The sequence below is a fragment of the Panthera uncia genome, chromosome F1 (genome assembly GCF_023721935.1).
Source record: "Panthera uncia isolate 11264 chromosome F1, Puncia_PCG_1.0, whole genome shotgun sequence".
Lineage (NCBI taxonomy): Eukaryota > Metazoa > Chordata > Mammalia > Carnivora > Felidae > Panthera > Panthera uncia.
The window spans coordinates 28,459,434-28,484,044 of NC_064813.1; the positions used below are offsets into that span (position 1 = coordinate 28,459,434).

The 24,611-nt window shown below is 47.7% G+C and overlaps 1 protein-coding gene across 1 annotated transcript in view; it reads right to left on the reverse strand.

Annotated features, from left to right (window-relative positions):
• Positions 1 to 660: 660 nt before the first annotated feature.
• Positions 661 to 24,611, reverse strand: part of SMYD2 (SET and MYND domain containing 2) — a 50,764-nt gene continuing 26,813 nt past the window's right edge. The window contains exons 3-12 of the mRNA XM_049635192.1: positions 22,944 to 23,054; positions 20,436 to 20,496; positions 19,602 to 19,726; positions 13,637 to 13,704; positions 10,954 to 11,056; positions 7,954 to 8,064; positions 6,941 to 7,061; positions 5,655 to 5,829; positions 3,278 to 3,386; positions 661 to 1,106 (exon numbers count right to left, since the gene is read on the reverse strand). Of these exons, the coding sequence (XP_049491149.1) occupies positions 1,026 to 1,106; positions 3,278 to 3,386; positions 5,655 to 5,829; positions 6,941 to 7,061; positions 7,954 to 8,064; positions 10,954 to 11,056; positions 13,637 to 13,704; positions 19,602 to 19,726; positions 20,436 to 20,496; positions 22,944 to 23,054 (1,065 nt within the window). The 3' untranslated portion in view covers positions 661 to 1,025. The remainder of the gene's footprint in view (positions 1,107 to 3,277; positions 3,387 to 5,654; positions 5,830 to 6,940; positions 7,062 to 7,953; positions 8,065 to 10,953; positions 11,057 to 13,636; positions 13,705 to 19,601; positions 19,727 to 20,435; positions 20,497 to 22,943; positions 23,055 to 24,611) is intronic.

The following is a 24,611-nucleotide window of genomic DNA, read 5'->3' on the forward strand; positions in this document are numbered from 1 at the left end:
GAAGTGTAAACTCCACAGGCTTTAATTATTACCTAATGGGGAAGTTCCTCGCTTTGGACTGCAAGAAACTCCTCCAGGAAACACCCTTGCACCCCAAGCAAGCCCAGTCCCTGGCCCTGTCCTCCACGGCTGTTGCTAACAAACAGTCCCCTGGTTGCTGCCATCCAGGCAGTGGGGAGCTGGTTTCCTGCCGGCCGGCCGCGTGGGGAGGGATCAGTGTTTGCTCAATAACACAGAGTTGGTAAGGAAAAAAAATTTTTTTTCCTTCTCAAGCTTATCCTGGATTGTTTCCAAACACGGACAGCACTGCAGAGAACAGTCAACAGAAATGAGAAATGGAAAGTCTGCTTTCAGACAGAGGACGGAAAAAAAAAAAAAAAGCCAAGGAAGCCAAGCATGCAAGATGCACCTTTATGCACGGAAGGGATTCCAGATACTAGACCCATGACTCAAGACAGACACGTTCTCTTGCCCGGGGAGCGGGGGTGGTACGCAGGTCACTTAATTGTACCTTCTCTCTTTTCTCCTCCACAGGCACTGATCCCTGAAAGTCACTACAGACTAAGTGGCCGCCTGCCCCCCACGCCCGCACTCCCACACCCGGCTCCCACTGCCACTTTGAAATCCTCCCCGCAGACAGAAGAAAAGACAAACTTCCGATACCATTATCTGTTTTATTCTCTTTCATCGTCCAGGTTTGTTCAGCACATTAGAACAGGCATGAAAGGGAAAAGAATCGCATATTTTAATTCAATCTTTCCAAAGTATGTGATATTTGAAACCATGCCATTATCTCTTGGGGAGAGGGGGGGAGAAAAGCATTCAAAAATTATTTTGGTATTAAGATTAAAGATTAAGACCAATTCCCAGGGGGGCCATGTGTAAGGTTTAAGGGCAGGTATTGTTTTTCATTCCAATGATTTTACAGAAATGCGGGAGTGATGTGTACAACTTGAATGAAATATTCAAATCCTTGAAGGCTTCTGCACTAACATTTAAATAAAAACTAACATGTAGGCGTAGTTTCAGTGGCTGTCAATCTCCTGTTTGATCTCGGAAATGTACGGATGGTCTTTCCCGTGAGCCACTTCCATTATCGCGATGGCCTAGGAAAGACGGAGACGAGGAAAGGGTTGAGAGCCTGAGGGCAGCCCCTCCCCCTCCCCTAACCTGCACCCTGGGCTAACTTAACTCCAGCTAAGACTTCTCTGCTCCAAGGCACAGGATACATCCTGGCTCCTGGAGCCATGTTCTCTTCCAGAGTCTGGCTTTTTTTTCTTTCCTTTTCTTTTCTCTCTTTTCTTTTTAATGGACAAGATTATCTGATGACCAACTAGTCACCCAGTCTGTACTGCCGAGTACAACATTCTACAACGGTTGAAGAAATGATACAGAGAAACTGATCTCATGACATTCCAGATCTTGCAGTAGAAAATGCTGTAGGGATAGAATTATTTGTGCTGAACCCAGTACACGCGGTGCTGGAACAGAAAAGGCCGCGGTGAACTTCATACTGAACCTGTTTTGATTTTAGTCGACACTGCTCATCTCTAAGACACGACTAAGTCGTTTTTCCCTTTCGAAAAATGCATGCTTTCCTTGTAATACACATTCTTAAAAACAAAAACAAAACCAAAAACTTCAAAGTCGTTGCAGGTTTCATTTGAGGCAGCTGGAGAGAACATATTTAATAAGGCATCTTTACAGTGAAGTAATAGAAACCGAAGAGGTGCCAGCGGCTCCATCATTTCCCAGCTGTGTGACCTTGGGCAATTAACTACTCCGCGCCTCATTTTCCTCATCTGCGAAATAAGAATGATGCCTCCGAGTTGTCAGTACACATACGGTGTTTAGAACAGCATCCGGCATATAGGAAGTACAGACCAAATGTTATCGGCAAGAATTTATTTTGTTCTGTATTCAACTCTATTGCGGCAGAAAAACTTAAATTACTCCCACCCTCCGAACAGGGAATTTCTGATGGCCTGTGACTCTGATAGATGATCCTTTCCGTTGTACCATTCTCTTCCTAAATCTCAAACCAAAAGGAGGCAGGCCAAGGAACAGCGTGAGCCTTCGGGACACTCGGGAATGTCCTGTCCAAATGCCTCTACTGTGTTCATTTCACAATTCACAGTCCTTTTTCGGAGCTACTTCGTCCTTCGCTGTTCTCGTACCTCATTACTAAACACCAGCACCTTGCAACTCTGACCTAACTGGCCCACTTTCCCTCAACTCACCAAGGCAACAAATCTGTTATCTTAGGAGGTAAATTCTATGGTTTCAAAACAGAAAAGTGCATGCTTAGCTCACATTGCTAGCCTGGTCAGGTCTCGACCCTTCCATTTGGGATGTGGGACCTAAGTAGTCTACTAGGAAGTCTGAGAGAGTCTGGCCCCAACTTTTACACACACTCTCTTACAGGAGTCAACAGACTGGCCCAAAGATTACAGTTCCTCAACTGTTAACTGCTACGTAAAGAATGAGAATTGATATTCGGGACGGTGACTCCAGCTACCGTAAGGTGCAAGGTCAGGGCCAGGCCCCCTCACCCACCGGCACCACAGAGCAGTCAAACACCGAGGGAGGCACATGCCCAGGGTCCTAGTGTCCCCTGTGTGCTGGTCACAGCCTGGGCAAGTGGAGCTTTCGACTCAGGAAGACCCCAGTCTGAATGAAGGCCTCCGACTGAATCTCCATTTTTCTACCAGAAAACCTGTATCATTTTTGTGAGAATTGAAAGGGTCCTGGCACATAACTGGTACTTGATGAACAATGATGATGGTTTTTCAGTACGCTTTAGAAACTGCAGCGTAGTTTCTAAACTACTCTCTGAGGAACTCTCTCAATCCAACTGCCTTGATTTCACCTCAACTGGGCAGCATAAATCCCAATCCTAAAGGCAGACACACGGACGATTCCTTCACCACAGTCTCCTGACCCGTCCCGTGGCCCCGTCCACTTCCAGGGCTTCATGCGGGCCGGGGGCGGCACCCCCATCCCCCCCATGCTCGGGCTGTGCCTAGAGTCACAGCCAGCCTCTCTCAGTGTGTGCAGCCCTTCCCCAAGGGAGGGCCCGGATACAGACAAGGCAAAGGCTCCATCACTTACTATACCCCGACCTGCCCAACCCCCTGCCTCCCACGTCCCTGCCAGAGGGGGATCCAGAGCTGGGTGGTTCTCCATGACTTCAGTCCCTCAGCCCAACCAGGTGCGAGGGCAGGAGACAAAGGGGTCGCGGGGCACCGGGACCCCCAGCCTCATGTTGCAGACGCACCTTCTTCAGGGCTCTTTCTCCAGCAGCTTTGTTTTCCAGGCCCATGTACAGCCTTCCCAGCTTCAGCCACATGGAGGCCACATTGAGGGAGTACAGAGGGTAATGTTTGCTGGAAGAAGAGAGGAGACAACAGGCCACGGTCAAAGGGCGCCAAGTAGCCTGCAGGCCAGGCGCCATGACCCCATGGCAGCCAGGCTCCTCCAGGCCCTGGCAAATTCTGGGTGGACACCGTGGATGGTTCGACCCTGTCTGAGCACGCAGACGCGCTTCATTTCACGCAAGTGTGTGTGTTTCTGAAAAGCTACATCGAAACTGCAGGAGAAATCCTGCAAAAAACACCGAAAACATGACATTCGACCCCAGTCCCAGGTTTTTGTTTTAGGTGCACTCAAAGCACGGCACTGGGAAAACATCTTTGAAAGTGAATGCCCCATTTATCTGGGCCTGTCTCCTCACAGACATTGGCAGATTAGGCCTATCCGCTCACAGTAAAAAGACAGAACGCCTGTCAGTGTTATACACACACCTGCGTGTCTCCAGAACCCAACTTTCTGTCACACTCGATGGCTGTCACTTGAGTTAACAAAGCTGTCAGCGCTCTGAAGTCAGGAGAACACCTACTTCCTCTGGGTTTGCTTTCTCTGTTGTCCAGCAGAGGGCTTTACATACAGTAGGCGTTCTCTCTGTTTTGTTTTCAAAAGCAGGGAATAATTTGGGGGAGTGGGAGCTATTGTTTTTAAAGATGATTTATTTATTTTGAGAGAAAGGGAGAGAGAGAATCCCAAGCAGGCTCTGTGCTGTCGGTGCAGAGCCCAATGTGGGACTCGATCTCACGAACCGTGCGATCGCGACCTGAGCCAAAATCAAGAATCAGACGCTTAACCGATGGAGCCACCCAGAGCCCCATTCTCTGTCTGGTTTTAACTGAAGGCTGACTGGTAGGGCCTACCTAGGAAAGACAGCAGGAGGCAGCTTATGGGTGGCACAGGACGAGGAGAGAGAGAATGTACGAGTGTGTGCAGGTGTTTATTTACAGACCCATCTGTACAGCTCTACCCTCAAGATCCATCCATACGAGACGACGCATTCTATCTGTATTCCTGGGCAGGCAGCACGCTGCCTGGAGGAAGCGCTGGTGCCAGTGGCCCCACAGAAAGCCAGAGCTGGCCTCCGGGAGGGGCTCACCAAGCTAAGGAAGTGTCCAGCAGAGCAAGGCCCAGCTGGGAGAGGGAGCACAAAGCTAAGATTATTTCATTCATTCTCATTCTTTCTCTCTCTCTCTCTCATCCCTACCCTCCCTCCCTCTAGATCTCACAGAAGGCTCTGTGCATAAGCCCAGAGGACTTTGTCACCCACCTCAGGAAGAAGATAGGTTGTGAGAGAGTCTATGATCTAGCAAATTGTTTCGAAGAGCAGATTTTAGGAGCTGGCTTCCCTTGAGCTCCCCCTGATGGCTAGTCAGGGTAGCGCAGGGGAAGGGGAAGGCAGTGGAAATCCAGACCAGACCCAAACTTTACAGTCTCCAACCTTGGATAGTGAGGGAGAACTGAGGGCTTCTCAAATCCAGGAGAAACACCTGGGGTGCTTCTGGGGCACAGGGATTTCAGAGCTAATGCCCAGAGATTCTGAGCCACTTGGTCTTGGCAAGACCCTGCAAATGCACAATGGTAATGTGTTTAACAAGTGCCCCACTGATAAGATCTAGGCTATCCCAGCCCTGAAATGGCTAATCGGAGCCAGAGGAAACTGCCACGACCTCCATCTGTCACACACTTTAAGGTTTCGAAACCCTCTCGACAGGAAACTTCCCCGGGGCTGACATCCATTATTACTCTAAGTTAAAATCCAACTTGCTGTATTCAGAACTAGCAGGGTAGATAATGGGTAACCAACCAGAGCCAACTCAATGGTCCCGGCACTTCCCTGTTTGCAAACTGGGAAGCAATTTTAAAAAACACAAGAAGGGGATGGTGTGAGTAACGATGGAAAAGCAGGGATGTGGGACCACCACTTACCAGGTAATAAGTGTGTTTCGTTTGGAAGGCACAGGAGGAAAAAGAAACAAGCCAGTGGCTTTTTAATCCGGATCTGAATTAACTAGTTTGGATACAGCACCCTGGAGAGGCCCCGGGAGGGCTCTTGCCCCAGCACCCCCTTCATAACCTCACACCTGCCTCTACAAGCGTTCTCTTCCAGATGCCAGGCCTGATGCAGAAGCACCCTGCACCTGTGCCTCCAGGTGTGGGTGCAGCGAGAGAACGCTGTTCTAGCATGTTCCCACACAGTGCGGTCAGAAAACAACACAGCTGAGGTACACATTTCCAAGCCCCACATTCTGCTCCCCGCTAAGACGATCAGAAACAGCCACTGCCATCACCTGTAGGGCTTAATGATCTTCTGTCCGTATCGCAGGGCTCCTTCCCAGTCCTGCATGTACAAGCAGACACCCATGGCCTGGTACATCATGTGCAACATGTACACGTTGCTGTCCTCGAACACGGAGCTCATCTTCTCCTGGCTGAGCTCACAGATCTCCAGCAGCTCACTAGGGGGTGCTCTGGCGTTAAGGAAAGGACAGGCTGAGGCCTCTCGGCTTGGACAGTTCCAAAGGCTGGTTCCAGCCGTTACTCGGGTGCACTCCGCCCCTACCCTCGCCCTCTGCAAAAGTCAATTACAGAAAGCCAAGCAAAAGTGAAAGGCAATTATTTTTTTCTTTTAAAGAAATTTTTTTTAAATTTTCAAACACACAAACCACGAATTCATGACCTGAGCCGAAACTGGACGCTTAACCGACTGAGCCACCCAGGCACCCTGGCAATTATTTTTTTCTTAAAGAAATGTGTTTTTTCTTTAAGAAACAAACTTCAGAAGAAAACTGAAGACCTCAACTATCAAACACAATTTGAAAACTTCTAGCCACAGGGAACAGACCCTCAGGTCAGCTGTAAACCATGTTTAGGATCACAAATCTCAACCTTCTAGTTAAATTTAAACCTTCACCCAAGCTCAGTACTTCGGTTGAAGCATTTCTGAAGAAAAAGTTCTTTTTTATGCTGAAAAAACAACAAAACAAAACATGCCTTTCTTCAATTTCCTCCAGTGTAAATGTGGGGGAAATTTTCAGCCCAAGAAAATGCTAGAATGTAATGGTTAAGAATATGGATTATGGAAGTCAGCAGACCAGGGGAAAAATCCTGGCGGGCTCTGTCCCTTGGGCAAATTACTTGCTACCTAAGAGTCTGTTCCCACCTGCTACACGGGGATGGCAACATTGTGTGTTCTTGTGTGTCCCTGTGAGGACTGGGTACAATAATGTAAGCAAAGCCCTCCTCGCTGTGCTTGCCTGGAGTATGACACCCAACTAATGAGGGCCGTCAAGGAACTCTTCTCCACAACTTTACACAATAAAACTCTTCCCCCACATCCAGCTCCTGACCAAACTAGTGAAACGAGGAGAAAGAAGATGAAATCAACATCGTAAAACTTGGGCGTGGCTGACACCAAGTCATGGGTGGTCAGTAATTCTTCCCACATTTCCTGGGAGCCATTCATTCTTTCGTGTTCAAAGCCTTACACCTGCCCTTCTGCTCCCTCCTCCCAGTTCTCCGGCACCTCTTGAAGGCGAGGGACAGTAAACTTCTGTTGTAAAGTTGTAAAGGATATATTTGTAGTGCTTGGCCCTCCGGAACTCCTCGATGACGTTGCGTGCGTATCTGACCATGTCACGGATGGTTTCCGCCTTTGGTGGATCGCTGAGCTTCCGGATTTCCACCTTGGCCTTATCCTGGGGGAAACGTCCACAAGTGCAAGGTGTTATCTCCCATGGAGACGACACTGATGGGGAAACCCCTCAAACAGTATATTTTGAGGCTTGCCCATTCTAAAGTTACAAAAGAATGAAAGGAAATCGGGCAATGCATCTAAGGGAAACCTAGTACTCCATTATCTTTTTACAAAAAACAAACAAAAATAATTTTCTAGGGGCACCAGGGTGGCTCCATCGGTTATACGTCCGACTCTTGTTTTCGGCTCAGGTCATGATCTCACAGTTCACGGGGCTCTGCACTGACTGCACGGAGCCTGCTTGGGATTCTCTCACTCTCCCTCTCTCTCTGCCCCTCCCCTGCTCATGTGCTCTCTGTCACTCAAAATAAATAAATAAATAAATAAATAAATAAATAAATAAATATTAATATATATATATATATATATGTGAATTTTCTGGACAGTCCTTATCCAGGCAGCACACTTAGAGTGTGTTTGCTATGGGCAGATATGTGTGTCCACACATCTATGAATCAAGAGAATAAGGAGGGTGGCATGGGCAAAATGATATTGGCAATGCCAGGGAAAATGTTCCTTATTCTCGTGAAGAGGTTGGAAAGCCTCTCGTGTGCTTTTTCCCTTCCCTCTCTTTTAAAGCAGCCAGTTCTTTCCAAGAAATAGCCATTTGGCAAATCCTTCTCTTATATGCACAGTGAAATGGAAATGTTTCAATCAGCTGTGAGGATCGGCTTTAAACAGAGGCCTGGTGTAACTAGCTTCCTTCTAGCCACCTTGGCAAGACATGTGAAAAATACTGCAGGAGGAGACACCCCAAGTCAGACAGGATACCCAACTGGCAGCGAGGGCCTGAGACGCAGGCTACGGTCAGCACCTTGACCCCATCAGCCTACCTTGTCTTTGGTGGTGCACTCCTGGCACTGGCAGGTGAAGAAGTAGGAATCTCTTAACCGGTCATTCCTGTCTTCGGTTGGGTACAGGAGGTCGATGTAGCTGGTGAAAACCTGAGGGGGTCCGAAAGGTGGAAAACACCAGCTGCTACAGGTAAACTTGCTCCTTATCCTTTCTGTGGCTCTGCAAACACTTACAGGGATGAGCACTGAGGAAGCCACAGTTTGGGGTATGTTCTTCCCTTTAGCTCACTGAATTCTTTAATGTCAGCAGTCCCCCAGTGTTGTCCACCTCCTTGTGATGGAGAGAAAGGGCCTCTCTTGCCACCTTCCAGAGGATCCAGAAGCCCACCAAACAGTAAACTGGAGGGTTGAAAACCTCCCCACCCCGGCCTCCCCGAAGACAGCAAGCTGTGGACTTGTCCCAGCAAGCACATGATGCCATCACACGTGTAGAAGCAAAGGCCCCACTGGGCAAAGACTCTATCATCCTTGAGATTGGGCCTGGCCTCTCTCTGCCTGGCCTTTATTTATCCTCTTGTCTTGCACAGCTTGGGCCGGCCCAGATGCATCGCTGGGTGGGGGGGAAGCATGGACACATACACACTGATAGGTTTCCCTTCCATCAGCTGGCAACGGGATAAGAAGCTGGGCCCGGCGGGCAGGACAAGTCAGCACAGGGAGGACACAGCTTCCAGGACGCCAGCACGCCGCTGCCTGACCCGGCTGGGCCAGAGAACTTGGAAAAGTCTTGCCTCTGGGCCAGAGAACTTGGAAAAGTCTTGCCTCTGGGCTCACTGGGTTCTCCCGTCCTTGCTTTTTTCAAACGGGGTCTATAACCGGGGCTTGGAGCATATGGAGGAGACGGGCATTTAACTGGCCATTATCTACTCACTGGGACAGCGCTCGCTGCGCATCCCACACCATCAGGCAAATGTCTGACTGAACAGATGGATGTCACAAAGCCGTCCACGTGCCAGTAACCTCGGGCACTGGCAGGCAGGCAGGGGGCACTTGCGCGGGGCTAGGTGCTTGCAGGCACAGCCAAGCCAAGCTCTCCCAGACCCCAAGGGCGGCACCGGAGACCCTGCAGCTCATCCGACACCCTCTTTGAAGGGCAAGTCTCCCCCAAGGCAGTGACTTCCCCAAAGCGGGGTCACTGCATCTCAGATCTGTCGGAGCGTGAGGGCAAACCAACAACAGGAGCCAGCCTTGCCCGGCCTCGCGTGGCCAGAGCTGCCTCAGTTCTTTGAAATGACTGATGGACACAAGACGCAACAGACACCAGGGCCCAGAAGGTGGCGACAGAGGCCGCTCAGTGTCGCCGCTCTGGCCCAGACAGAGCCCTTCTAGGTGACAAACCGCTCAGTCTCCAGCCAGCCTGTGGGAGCACTGGAGCCTGGTGACTCACTTTCCGGCCGGCTGAGATGGGTCTATTTTAACAGAAGAGGCATAACGGCAGTCGCCAGACATCTGGTACCCAAGGTGCCCCAGCCCAAAACAGGGTCCCCTCGTCCTGATGAATGAAGCAGACGACAGGAAGTCTAACCTGTGCCCTGGACTTCAGCTCCTAGGATGGCTGTGGGCTGGTTAACAACTTCCAGAGAAGCCAAGGCCTCGAGCATTTGGCACACAGATCACGGTCTTCAAATTTTAAAATACCCAGATAGGCACCTTAAAATGGCAGTGGAGATCACCCAACTGAACCTGACTCTAAAGGGTGTGATTACAAATCCACGTGTCCTTGCTAGAGATTTTATTCTTCATTTAAGAACACAAAGCATTCACGTGGCAATTTGCCAGGCAGCCTTTTTGAGCTTTCTGGAGATGACGCGTCTTAGAAGGTAGTCGTGGAGGCAGCGTGTGGGAAAGGGGAGGGAATCACTGCACAGGTGACCGAACACCTGGGTTTCTCCACGTCCCTGAGACAAGGAGGGTACCTCTCGGTCACAGCCAGCCCCTACTTGCCCTGAGGGTATGTACAAGCCACCACCTGAACAGCAGTCCTCAAAAGCGGTCTCTCTGGAGTTGAGATGTGGCGTTGATGGGTTGTGAAACGCTGATGTGTCACTTGGAGGTTTAACTCGTCAGCTACTGGTCAGTTGCTTTTTCTCTCTTTAGATAACAAGAGTGTTGACCTTTTGGGGGAAGAAGTTCACTAATCAGAAAAGAAAAAGCTCAGGGCGCCTGGGTGGCTCAGTCGGTTGAGGTCGTGATCTCACAGTTTGTGAGTTCGAGCCCCGCGTCGGGCTCTGTGCTGACAGCTCGGAGCCTGGAGCCTGTTTCCGATTCTGTGTCTCCCTCTCTCTCTGCTCCTCCCCCACTCATGTTCTCTCTCTCTCTCTCTCTCTCTCTCTCTCTCTCTCTCAAAAATAAATAAAACATTAAAAAAAAAAAAAAGCTCAAGCTCAATTATTTGGCAACAGAAATACAGAGACTCTCGAGGCGCCTGGGGCTCAGTCGGTTAAGCGTCTGACTCTTGATTTCGGCTCAGGTTATGATCTCAGTTCGTGGGTTCGAGCCCCATGTCGGGCTCTGTGCTGACCGTGCAGAACCCATTTGGGATTCTCTCTCTGCCCCTCCCCAGTTCATGCTTGCTCGCTCTCTCTCTCACTGAATAAATAAAAATTTAAAAAAAAAAGAAAGAAAGAAATATAGAAACTCTCAAGAGGTTTCATTTTGGTCATTTGGGTCGTCTCCTTTCTCTGCATAGCTCTACAAATCTCTGTAAGGAATTTAGCTCAAATGTATCCTTTCCTGTTTTTTTCTTAGCCACATATGGAAATGGTGAGCACCAACCCGGAAGGCAGAAGTGTGGGAGTCCAAGCCATAGGTCACAGATCTGATCACTAACCCTGGAGGGCCTACGGGTGGACACACTGTGACTGCCAGAGTCATTCACAGCCACTCTCGTCCACGGAGGCCACACTGATTTTTCCACGCCGCCTTTTAACACAGCCGTCGGAAGCACTAGGCCACAGCCGCCAGGGGCCACGCACTCACCTCCTCTCCCGGGTTGATTTCCTGTACAGCTCTCACTTCTGCTAGCGTCCCCTTGTAGGTCACAATGACATTGGGGCAGCAACTATGATTCATCAGTGCGACGCTGTCAATCAGAAGAGAAAACCCGATTTTCTCAAGAAGGCAGGCAGACTGTTCTGGTAAATCCCTGGCTATTTCCTTATGAAGTTGCAGGAACCGGATCTTGGTAGGATGTTTAAAAACAGAAACAAAACCACAAAACAACCTAACAGTTGGCTACCATATTCTAAGAGGTTGTTTTTCTGCGTGTTATTTACAACCAGACCTGACATCTTTAACAGTATCGAGAGGCGAAATTCACAATTCCAAATAGCAGTATCTCGGCCCAAAATAAAAAACACGTAACAATAAAAACAGCAGCGACAACAACTCCCAGGAACATTCCTTCCTGTTGGAGGAAGGACTCCAGACCCAGCCCCTGCAGCAAGCTGCTCCACAGGACACCGCACAGGACAAACGGGTTGCTGTCTCCAAGCAGCTTTTTCTATTAGTGGATTATTTCTAACGGGTTTTCTTCAGATGCTGAGAGGCTGCCCCTGTGGGAGACTCCGGCTTCCTTGGGGAGGGCCTATGGTCCCCAGAGGGGCCCTCAGAAGCCTATGTGTGTCTCTCTCTGCACCTCAATTTCCTCATCTGGAAAATTGGGACATTACTGTTCCTGCTGCTTACTGTCTGCTTTTCAGGGACGGAGAGGACAGAGAGATTCGCCTATGCGAGGGGCTTTGAGCTTTCTGATTATATCAAGGTCAAAGTTCTGAGAACAGAAATTTCTAAACTACAGGGAAAAAGTGCTTGATCTCTGAAAATGCTGCCTTTGAAATCACAATGGCGATACGATTTCAGCCCAAAGGGATTTTTTCCCCCAATTAAAACTGCCTGGAAACTGGGGCTCATATGGGCACTCACATCCATATGTATCTTTGCTCTGGTGGCCAGTGTCACTTGCCTGAACCCTCGGCAACCAAAACCCCTCTCCTATTTGCCCCGGGGCCAAATGGGCAAAGAGCCGGGAAGCCTGATGGGTGAGCTGCCCCAGGTGTGCTGTACTCAAGAGGGAGTGGCCCTCTCCCACCCGCCAGCTGCCAGAGGCCTGAGTGATGGGGTGTGTGGCTGGCCTTGGGCCGGGGATAACTCGTCTTGTCCTTAGCAAGGGTCACCCCCGCCACGCGTGACAGCCCACCGAGCTTGCTGACAAGTGGTGGGCAGGCGATCAGGCCCTGGGAAATCTGATAAACAAATGCGCTGAACGTTGTTATTAGAGGAAAAGCAGCTTTCTAGAACCTCTTGTAGAACTATTCGTTCATTTCAAGCCAGACTCCTGGACATCTTTTTAATAAAGGTGAGGGAAATTCACTAAGGCAAAGAACCTGAAACATTCATGCTCTCGGTGGCATCATTCTCTTGCGATGAACACTGGGAAGGGCAAACCCTCAAATACCACCCTTAACCTTGCTCTTAGCCTTGAAAACACGGAGAGGAGAGACATTCCAGAGCTTCTTCCATGTCTGAAGTTGTCTGTAAGAGCCTTCTAAAGAGGATCTAACGGCCTTTCTCTTTTCCTCCTTCCCTTTCCCAAGAGCAAAAGTCCAAAAGAGCTTTTCCCCCAAACCCTTGTTTCCTCACTATCAGAATTCAAACGGCAGATGACACCATTTTGGCCACAGGGACACTATTGTGTGAATCGACTTTCCGTTTCGCCGGTCAGGAAAGCCGATGGCAGTGGCTCAGGGGATGTGGGCCTGTACAGAGATGCTTCTCTGTCCTTCAGACCCATCGGACGTGCAGATTCGGGCAGCAAGAGACACACCCAGAGCTCACATGTCCTCCGTGGTTAAGTGTGTGGGTGCCTCCTTTACCTTCTGCAACCCAAAGCCAAAGGAGCCTCTAGTATATATTAAGCAACATCACCAATCCACAGGGTGGATTAACTCAGACAGGGGATGCAGGAAAGGCTCCTCTGCTCCATCTGTGAGGCGAGGACTTGATTTCAGGGAACTGAAGCATTCTGAAAATACCCACTCCATCAGAGGCAAGGGGCAAAGCCGTTTTTGGCAATCCATTACAGTCAGAGCTACAAAGATCTCCAACGGTCAACTGGCCAGCCTTTCTTGAATTACTTGAGTATCCCTGAAGTAAAGAAGAATCGTATCGTTCCTTGAAATTTTCCCAGTTCACTACTTCAGCACAGTCTCCTTCCCAAACTGTGCTGTTTCTATACGAGTATTTTTCAGAAGGAACAGATGGATACGGTCTCTGCGTTTGCCTATGGCAATTCTTGGTTGGCAATTAGTGTTTCACTTTGAGTGTGAGAGACCCAAAGATTTCCAGAACCAAAGATATGCAAAAGGCAAATTTCTCAGCAGGGCATGGGCTGTTCCTTCTAAGCACACTAGAGAGTATCCTTTAATAACAGCTCCCTACTTAGCAGGACTTAACAAGCAACTGTTCTCTTAACTACTACCTTTGGCTCCCTAAATGTATGGGAAATATTTTGAAACCTAGTAGAATTAAAAAGGTGTCTTAATTCACTTGGAGTTTCATGCCTGCCACATGCAGTTAGGTAGGTTATTTTAAAAAATCAAAAAAAAAAAAAATCTAATTAGTGTTAAATAAGTAAAGGGAAGTGAAGTCAAACTCAGCTTACTCAGGAAAAATTGCTGATCCCAAATGAGAAAGCTCTTCATCTTCAATTGTGAAGCCGTTACAGTTAACCTACAGTGAGAAAAGAGGAGAGAGAAACAGATGAGCGAAAGCTTCTCTTCGGGTAGAAATCATTTCTTTAATTGTGACCTTTTACAAACTAACTGGGATGATGTTCCAGTTTAGCGATGTAAAAACCTTTCTTTTGGCAAGGTATCCTTGGTCAAACAAAACTGACCCATCAATCTCATGTGTAAACAAACAAAAGCAGAATTGTTAGGAATGTAGTACCCTTAGTGTAGCCGACCTACCCCCGCTATGCACAGTGGCCCAAGGACACTACAAGATGTCCAAGGACTGAGGTTTGCATATTTGCATGGGACTTAGGATACCTGGAGTCTAATCCCAATTATGCCACAGATCGGCCATGCGATCTCGAGGTCATCACGGAGTCCCTCTGTCCTTGATTTCCTCCCGTTAAAAAAGAAGTCACGGGGATGTAGCGTACAGCACAGGGAATACAGTAAATAATATTGTATTAACTTTGTAAGGTGACAGATGGTAACCAGACTTACAGCAGGGACCGTTTCTCAATATATACGAATGTCTGTGTATGTGAACGAATGTATGTGAACGCTGTACACCTGAAGCTAATGTAACAGTGTATGTCAGCTATATACCCATCAACGAAACATTAAAAAAAAAAAGAAGTCACTTGATCAGTACCTATCTCATAAAGTGAGGTGGCAAAAATGAAAGCCCTTCCATAGGTAATCTAACTGCTGTCCATGCCTTCGAGAGGCAGAGGGGCCGAGGGCCTGAGGTTAAGGAACGGAGACCTTCCTTTCACATCTCAGCCCAGATCAACCACTGGCGACTTTCTCAACCCTTAGAAAGAAATGTTACATTGAAAAAATACCAAGAGCAACTCTCACCATTCTGGGAGTCCAACCTAGAGCTAGAAGGCTAAATACGGGGAACGTACATCCCCAAGTTTGTGTTGTTCCGTAAATTCATTCTTCCCGCCGACTTTCACTGAGAACATATGCCGGGCACTATGCAGAGAAGAGTGAACGGGCCACCTTCTGTGCCCTCGAGGCACACCCAGTCTATTGGGAGACAATTCAGTGAATGTTTTTCATTTGTATCTACCATTTCAGGGGTGGACGGGGACTCCGTCTTTTGACTTTTCAAATGATGAAGCTAAAGTCAGAGAGGAGCAGTGACTTGCCCAAAGCGAGTGGCAAAGGCTGAGACCCCTGCCCCTCCCCAGCTGCTCTGAAGGCTGTGAGACACCACATGCTGCACGATTTCACCCCATGGGCTAGAACCATGCTCTTCCATACCAGAGACAATGCACGGGCACGTTTCAGGCCAGTGGATGGGCTTTTTAAAACTAGCATCCCCTGGGCACTTACTCTGGGCCAGGCCCTGTGCTAGGTGCTGCAGATTTACCCTCTCATAAATCTGCAATACTACTCTGACGTAACCCATTTCACAGATGTGGCCACTGAGGCTCAGGGAGAGGACAATGATTAAGAACTTGTTCAGGGCCATGTACGTAGTGAGTGGCAGAACAGGAGTCAGTTCAAACCAGACATTCAGACAGCAAAGTTTTTGGAAACACGAAAGAGTTTTACACTATACCATTTTCTTCTAAAATTGTTCTCACCTATGAATATTAATATGGCAATTTTACTTAAAATTAAAGGGCCAACGTCAAGGCTTGGAAATCTCAGCACACAGAGAAGTAAAGGCTATGATGGGTTTGATTTGCAGGTTTTACAGTAAGTTCAACATATTCACAAACAGTATTTACAATTTTCAACATAAAAAGAGATCACTGCAGGTTAGGAGAACAATGCACAGCCTTTGAAGACCTGGGGTGTTGGGCATTTTTATGTAGAAGACTTAACATAGTATTTTTGGTGCCAACTTCAAGTACCCCCAGCCTATTCTGTTATCAGGACATGAATCAACTACCATTAACCAATGGCCGACAACCAACATCAGGTAAGAGTAAACTGGGATTTTCATTCATTCAACAAAATGTATTGGGGCACAAACTATGTGTCCTGCACCATAGTAGGTCCTGAACGATCTACGATCTCAGACTGGATACTAATAGGCCTCAGCAGTGTATGCAGAATGACAGAATAAGAACTGAGCAGCAATTTTTCAAAATGGATGGAGGGACAGACAGCTCCTCACTAACTCCAAGGGGCAGGAGACTCGCTCCTTTGCCTCTTAATCTCTTCCTCTGCATGGAGCTCAACTGGATCAGTCTGTGACTCCAAATTCCTTCAGGCTTGAATGTTCTGCGTCGCTGGATTCTACATCCCACCCCCCTCCCCCCCGCCCCATCCTCCTCCTCTCACTGTGCAAGAGTGAGCGTGTCTCTTCGTGGGCAAAGGCGCCTGTAAGCACAGTGTCATCACTGTCCCTTCCTGGGAGGCGGTGATGGTGTGTAAGCCAGACTGCATAGCAATTTCCCTGCCAGCTTTCCCTCCCTTCTGAAATATCCCTGGAGAAGAAAAGTGAACTTGCATGTTAAGAAAGATGCATGGGCCACTGTCCTTTTTTTCAAGTCAAATCAGGCGTAAGTACTTTGCTAAAGCTATTCTCATAATTAGCATTTAGACTAGATGTAGGCTGCACACCAAAAATACATTTCCCAACCATGCATATGTTCCCAGTGATTAAAATGCACCTCCGTGCTGTCGGAGGAGCACAGTCATCTCCCGCTGCCAGCTGCTGCTGGGCCACAGGCTAACCTACAACACCCCCCACGAAGCAGAGAGAGGAGAGGGCTCAGAGGCTGGAACAGAGCACACACAGCCTGAGGCTGAGAGACGGGGCCAGAGGGTGGCAAAGGGCCGGACCAGCACTTTTCAGTTTTGCTTTAGAGTTTTCTTTGGGGATACTAAAAGTCCCTTTCCAAATTTATACACGAAAAAATGTGTGTGTGCGCATGCACATACAACCTGAGAACAGATATTATGATTTGATAAATATAAAATCTAAAAAGGAATTAATTATCTCCGTTATATATGTGTATGTGAATATATGTACGTGTGTGTGTGCGTGTGTGTGTGTGTGTGTGTGTGTGTGTTTGTGTGTACAGATACAGATATATATATCGGTATCTCCTGGATTTTCTGAGTCAGTCCAAATTTCAGAGATCCTGAGTCATTTCACCACAAATATACTCCTGCTTGTGAGATCAAGTGCCTTGGTTTCTAGTTCTGAAAATATGGTCCCATATCTACTACATCAACACTGAGAAGTCCTAATAGCGTGTATTACTGTGTTAGAGGAAAAGTGATCTTTTTTTTTCACAGCTGGAAGTGAAGGTACACACTATATTCATTTCATTTTTCCTATGCTTTCATATAACCATGCCTTCTCCGTGTCCAGAAAAAAGTCATGTATCTAGTTTCTTTTAAAAAAATGGAGGGGCGCCTGGGTGGCTCAGTCGGTTAAGCCTCCGACTTCAGCTCAGGTCACGATCTCGAGGTCCGTGAGTTCGAGCCCCACGTCGGGCTCTGGGCTGATGGCTCGGAGCCTGGAGCCTGCTTCCGATTCTGTCTTCCTCTCTCTCTGCCCCTCCCCCGTTCATGCTCTGTCTCTCTCTGTCTCAAAAAATAAATAAACGTTAAAAAAAAATTAAAAAATAAATAAATAAATAAATAAATAAATAAAAATTAAAAAATGGAAAATTAGTCAATTCCTCAGCTTCCCATCATCATGCAAATCCACTGTCTTAGGACACGTAGGAAAGTGTGTTGTAAATCCAGGATAATACGAAAATCAGGAAAATCTACTTTAGCACTCATAACTGGAATCCATTTTTTCTTTTACAAAGAACAGCATGTTTATTTTTGATGATGACAGTCACAAAATAGAAACATACCTATATAGCATAATGTCCATCAAGGAATTCATTCAACTGGTAGCAGTGGTTCTCATGGGGGTTAAAGTGGGTTGGAAAAGTGATAAAGGCTCATTTCATTCTCTATATATGTAATTTTTGAGATGGAAGAATTATGGATGCTTTTTAATCAGTTTCTTCTTTTTAGTATTTTCTTAAGTTATACACACTCATTGTAAAAAAAATTCAGAAAATTAATAAAAAAACCAAAAATTTTCTACGATTCAGGAGATAACTGTGAACTTCTACTTGACCTTTCTTTAGCATATGCATATTTTCATATTATACACAATTTTCATCCTGCTTTCACACTTACCGCTGTGTCAACGTTTTCCTAATCTTTAGACATTTGTTGAAATAAAAGTTATAAAGGCCATCATAAAGCTATGCCATAATTTATTTACCAAATTCCTATACTGCTGGCCACTTGTAATATTTCCTTTTTGTTTTTCTTTTCCTTTTTTTCTCTTTTCTTTTTCAATTTTAAGAAGAACCCCACAATAGATAATTTGCATGTCAATCACTATCCATAATCTCTGATTCCTTCCTTAGGACAGATTCCTAGAAATGGAATTACTTCGTCAAAGGGTACATTTGGTGATGCTGCTTCTGTTTGAAGACAAGGTCTTTTGTGGAGCTAGAGACTGAAGGTTCTGGTAGGAGAATGTAGCTATTTCCACCCACAGATCAGTCTTTTGGTATTTCTCCCTCTGGGAAGGTCACTTACCAACTACACATTCGGTTTGTAGGGGAAGATGCAGGGTATATAAGGGAGTGAAACCTGATCCAGCAAGTCGTGCCAGAAAGAACCACCCTGGCCACAAGAGGAGGATCTATGCAGCCAGAGTGCATTGGCTGAAGAGTGATCACTGTGCTTTCTTCACCTGTTCCCACCATGCCCGCGTCTTAGCCTTTCCACACGGCTGGCTTCCAGTGCCTCAGCCGCTTCCAAGTTGAGCTTGTCTAGAAGTCTCTAATTTTTTAATGAGATCCGATTTGGGGAAACCTAGACTTCTCTGAAGGTTTCTTAGCCACCATCAGTAAAGACTTCCTGTACCTAGACTCACTCGGACTCCTCTCCGTGGTGACTGTCCTCCCTAGGGCCATCTTTTTTTTTTTTTTTTAATTTAATGTTTATTTATTTTTTGAGAGAGAGACAGAGTGTGTGTTGGGGAGGGGCAGAGAGAAAGGGAGACACAGAATCCAAAGCAGGCTCCAGCCTCTGAGCCGTCAGCACAGAGCCCAATGCGGGGCTTGAACTCACGAACTGTGAGATCATGACCTGAGCTGGTCATATGCTTAACCCACTGAGCCACCCAGGTGCCCCCTCCCTAGGGCCATCTTGAGAGGGCCTCCTTCTTGAGGATGTCTGGATTGCCTGTGCTTTATCAACATAGTGTTGGTAGCAGTAAAAAACACTGCTGTCAGAATGGAAGGCTTAAGAGAAGAAAAGTCAGATTTAATGTGGGAATCTCAAATGGTCTTTTCCTTTCAGGGGCACCTGGATGGCTCAGTCGGTTAAGCGTCGGACTTCAGCTCAAGTCATGATCTCACCATTTGTGAGTTCGAGCCCCGCATCGGCCTCCGTGCTGACAGCTCAGAGCCTGGAGCCTGTTTCAGATTCTGTGTCTCCCTGTCTCTCTACCCCTTCCCCGCTCACACTGTGTCACTCTCTCCTTCAAAATAAACAAACATTAAAACACTTGTTTAAAAAAATGGTCCTCTCCTTTCAAGGAGCTTCCAAGTAGGCCACAGTACTGGGGCACTGCAACCCCTCTGCTTTCATCAGCTCTCTCTCTAGCAAGAGGCAGAGGTAGGGCAACTCTCCTGTGTACCACCATCGAGGAGGGCCAGGCCAAGGTCTGCTCAAGGTCACTGAGCAGGGCTCTGCAGAATAGGGTCCAACAGGTCAACAGCCTTGTCCTCATAGAAGCCATCAGTCTGTTTCAGTTTATCTTTCCCGAGTGTGTGCTGGGGAGAAGGACTGGGCAGGGAGGGAATGGCTAGAGTAAGCATCACCTGATGCTGGCATTCTTACCTGGGCAAAGAGGACCACCAGGCTATCACTGTCAGGAAATTCGAGGTGCTTGGAGTAGAAGTGACGAAGGGCAGCAATATCACTCTGAATCAAGTCCTTCTTCTCATTGTCTAGTTTATCCAGATCTGTGGGTAAGCAAACCATTATTCACCAGGGAGGAAGTCTGGATTTCTAGCTACATCCTTTCCTTACTATAAATGGCAGGGAAAAAAAAAATATGCAGAGCCCCTAGAAAATCTTCTTCCCCACTACTTGGTCTAAATGATAAACTCTAGGCAAAGAAAGGCATACCGTTTCTTCCTTCTCTTCCTGTGACAACTGGGAAGTCACTCAGAACATGAAATTTCAACTGACTGTTAGTAACGAGGTCGGGAATGGGTGGCCAGGATGGATAACCAGCCTCGGTCTGGCCCAGCCCCCTCTCCCTCCACTGGCCCTGGAATCTGTGTCATGCTCAAGAAGCTGGACAGCCCTGGCTTAATGCTTTTCGGTCAGGCCATCAGCTGTTTACAGGACTGCAATTCAGCAAAGATACAAAAATATTCAGCATGCCAGGAGAGCCAGCAGGAGATCGCTCGGGACGCAATAATTCATCCTGCGAGTTCCTACTTCCCCTTAATTATTTCCTACTAATCATGTCAACTCAGAAAAAAAAAAAGTTATAGTCATTTTTCAAAACAGCACACAAATCAAAGTAAAAACTAGTAATTAAAATCACCACCACCGCGACGAATACAAGCTTTCCGCGATTCCCCTTCTTCAATCCTTAGTCCCCATTAACGGTGTCGCTAAAATAACTCTTTGGCCAGTCACAGAAGTCACAGAAAGACTTACGTGATTCAAACTCCTTCACAGCTAACAATTTCTCTGAAGGCGTTCTCTCTGGGTGGATTCTCTAGCAATTGGAAAGAAATCACAGAGAAGGAGATTTTAACCACTGGGGCAAAAAACACTGCTTTCACTTTTACATCGACATGAAGGAAGAGCAATGATCCTCAATGAAGCAAAGAAAACTCTCTAAGGAGTCCTGTCATCGGGCTTGGAGAGTGTTTGCCCAACACCCAAACCCGACAGACTCCTTCAGAAAACTTTTTAGAGCTTCTGCCACATTCCTGACTCCCTGATAATGCCATATGCACACAGTAGGCTCAAAAATGCCTGTTACGGGAAAGCAGAGTGGCGGGAAATCAACTTTTTAGGGCCCCGACTTAAAAGGACTCTGAGTCTACAGAGAAACCATCCTATTTATTATTTCTCCTTCTAAAAAGGAACAAAATCAAACCCCCCATCCATTTTACACTTTCTTTAAGCATAGGCTAAAATGATCTCAAATTCTGTGTTTCAAAAAGAACACTTTTGGTGGTATCTGTGAGCCCAGATTCACTTTAAACGTGTTTCTGGCTTTGTTCTAGACACCCCAAGAGGAGCTAACAATAGTAAACCTGCTAGGCTTTGAGAACATGAATAAACTTGGTGTTGACAAGAGTTCAAAAGCGGAGCTCAAGAGCTGGCCTGAGGCCGTGTCTTTGTAATCTGGCTATTCAATTTGGGGATACAGGTGGTCTAACAGGGCGCTCTCACCTCCCTAGTTAACATGTTAAGCTTCCCCTTGGTAGTTGGGTAGCCTGTCTCCCCTAATCCTTTGCAAGCTACTAGAATACAAATGGTCTGGTTTTTCTAATCATCCAGTCCTACTGAGATGAAACGATGGGCAGGTAACTTTTCATTTAATAGACTATTAGTAGTAGTAGTAATTATAATAAAAGTTGAATGGAACTGGTATAAACTCATCAGAGCATTCAGACCCCCCTCCTGGTGCCCGAACACTTCAATTGTTCTTTTTGGAGCAGAAATCTCCCATTCACAGGACACATTTCTATAAGATTAGCAAGGCATCTTGCCTGGGAAGGCTTCTCCTTCAGGAAAGCACACCAGCTTCGTCTGAATTCTTAACCACAATTTCTATAAACGACATGATAGAGCTGGAGGTGGGGGAGGGAAGAACCAACAAACCAGTCACCCATCTTCCCAAGACACTTACAGATCTAACTGTGGTGGTTTATTCACCCTGACACCTCCCAGAGGCACCCCATTTCCTCCTACCCTTTCCTTCTGACCGCGAACTCAGCATATGTTTCAAGACAATTGTTCATAAGGACACAAAAGTCAACATCCTCCAGGGGAAACCATTTGGAGTCTTTGGTCTCACCCTGCAGGCAACCCTTGAATCCTTTGGTTGCCCCATGAGCTGATGAAGTGGCATTTCAGCGAGCACCTGACCCAAGCTGCACATAATGGAACAATGACCTCAGAGTTCGGAAATGTTCTACTTCTGTTTATGTCGCCCAGGATCCTAACTTGGGTTGGGGACAGATATGTGCCAGTCATTACAATCACATTTGGCTTAGGTAAAAAATAGAAAGTTTTAAAGGCAAGCAGGGAGGTAGGTATGAAGAAGAGGTGGATGAAATTTCAGCTTCAAAACATTACAGTACAGAGGTCCTGCCACCAACTTCCTCAGTATTAGCGAGCGCCTCCACGGATCTATGCCTTGTAAGTGCCACATGACCTACTTCACGGTGTCACAAGGACATGCCCTACGGTGCTTCCCCCCTTTCTTTGGTTTGGTCCTTTGGAGATCCGGCGTCATCGGCCCACAACCAGTAAGGACTGACGAAGAACAGCAGAGGACCCCGGTCCTGGCATCATCAGTGCGAGAAACTGTTCACAGCCGTCATCTGCTCCCACTGGGGGCAATTCTTTCTTTGCTTCGTCTTCTTTTACCCTGTTCCTCTCTCCCCTTACCTAGATCTCTACTTCTTTCCACTCCTTCTCTTTCCCTTCTCCTTTGCATAGGCCATGCTGGTGGCTCTATCCCATTCCTTGCCTGTCTGGGCAAGAGCAAGTATGGAGGCAGGGAGGGACAGCGCACAGCACGGAGGAGAGGTAGGGTGCCCTCCAGGTGTCAGAAAGAAAAGGGAAAATCGCGAAGCTTCTCAGGCCAGTCTGGGTCCCTGGGATGCTCTAGTTGTTTTCACTCGGGTCTTCATGCTTTAAAAGGCCATATTTTTCTATGTAAACCTATCTCATAAAAAGTTCAGAACTTAACAGCTGTGGCTATGTTCCTGGCCTAGGGTAAGTGACATCCTATTAGCAGGGGACAAAGGACAGACCAGCTTATGCCGGGACTGCCGTTCCCACGCCCGTCCATAGGGACATGGCAGGAAACAGAGTCCAAGAATGTTTAACAAGAGCCGATCACCACCCACAGGTCACTCATCTTTCTGACCTTTAAGAAAAAAAGAAAAGAAAATGCACTTGAATATTAGCCCATTTCCTCACCTGTTTGGCCAGAATCCTTGCAGTCAGCCTCACAGTCTCTGAGGGATTCCAGTTTTCCCCAAAAACAACCATGGGAGAACATTCCAGCTTGTGCATGGGCCAATCTTCTTTCTGGGAAGGTTAAAAAAAAAAGGATTAAACACACACACACACACAAACACACACACACAGAAATAAAGTTCGAGAAGAGAGGACGCAGTAAGTCCCTCTAGTTAGGGTCAAGTGAAATATGTTTCCTTTCGGAAAACATGATGATGCTCATAAAAGCTAGAGATAAAAACATCCTTTAAGATAGAGACGGCTGTATGACCTTGACTTGGGCCTGGCCAAGGCTGCTGGGATGAGAAAATCTGCTTTGTGTTTTTTCATCAAGCATCTCGTGTCTTTCTGCAGCCTCTGGTTATTCCAAACAACTCCTACAGCTTTCCATTATCTGTGGGAGTTGTCAAACCACAGTGGTGAGTGACGGGGCATTAGCCATTGATGTGGCCCTGCTCCCTCACAGTCCTGGCTGGTTCTCTCCTCACATCAGGGCAAATAACTGATAGCTGTACTCAGCAACTAGCCCCCTCGTACAGGTGATAAAAAGCAAAACACAAATGAAGGCTTTGTCGAGGGCCCTCAAAGAGTCTGACAAAGGCAGCTATTGGGAATATTTAGGAATACAGACTCCTTAAAGATTCAGTTGATAGCACAGGGACACTGTATTCCTTTTGGTCCCATCTGGCCACTCCTATGGCCCAGGTTGGGCCACTACTGGCAGGGCAGAGACGCCATCTGTGGAGACAGGCGGGGTGAGGGAGGACGGGCAGCATGGTGCTGTGGCAGCCAAGGAGGAAAGTAGTCTGAGGAAGGCGGAGGACTAGTGATGTGGTCGCTGGTGGCGAGGCTGGTGGGATGACTGAGAACTGACTGGACGCCATGGAGCTCACCACTGACTGACAAAAACCAGCAGTGCTGGCGTGAAGGGGCCAGGGACAGCGGGGGGCGAGGACACCGCAGGGAGAGCGGAAGCAGAGCTGGAAACTGGGAGGAATGGGAGGAATGGGCGAGGGCTGGGGGTGGAGGGTGGAGGGAGGATGACTGGAGGGGGGAAGCGTCAGAGCACTTGGCATATTGACGGGAGTCTTCAGACTTGCTCTCTCTCCACAGAATTGGGTATGTCCTCTTCTTCCCTCAGCCTCCCCACCTCAGAAAACGGCCAGTCTGTTCTTTCCGATGCTCGGGCTGGAACCCGGGGACATCCGTGCTCTCACCCCCTCACACTCCACATTCACCTCCGGCACGTCCGTTCTCCCTGCCTTCAGAACCATCTGGAACCTGGTTGCCCTTCCCGGCCCCGCCTTCCTGCCCTGCCCCACCACCAGTACTGCCCAGGCCTCCCACCCGGACGCCTGCTTCTGCCCCTGCCCCTGTGGGCCATGCCCACAGAGCAGCCCGGGCGGGCGGTCCATCCTGCCACACAGAACTCAGATGCCACCAGGTCTCAGCTCAGAACCTTCAAACGGCTTCTCATCTCACAGCCAAAGGCAAAATCTTAAAGACAACGATGAGCCACTCATGACGGGAGCCCGCTCCACTCCTCTGACCTCATCGCCTCCTACCACGCTCTCCTTGCCTCACTCCACGTCAACCACACAGTCCCCCTGCAACTCCTTAAACAGACCA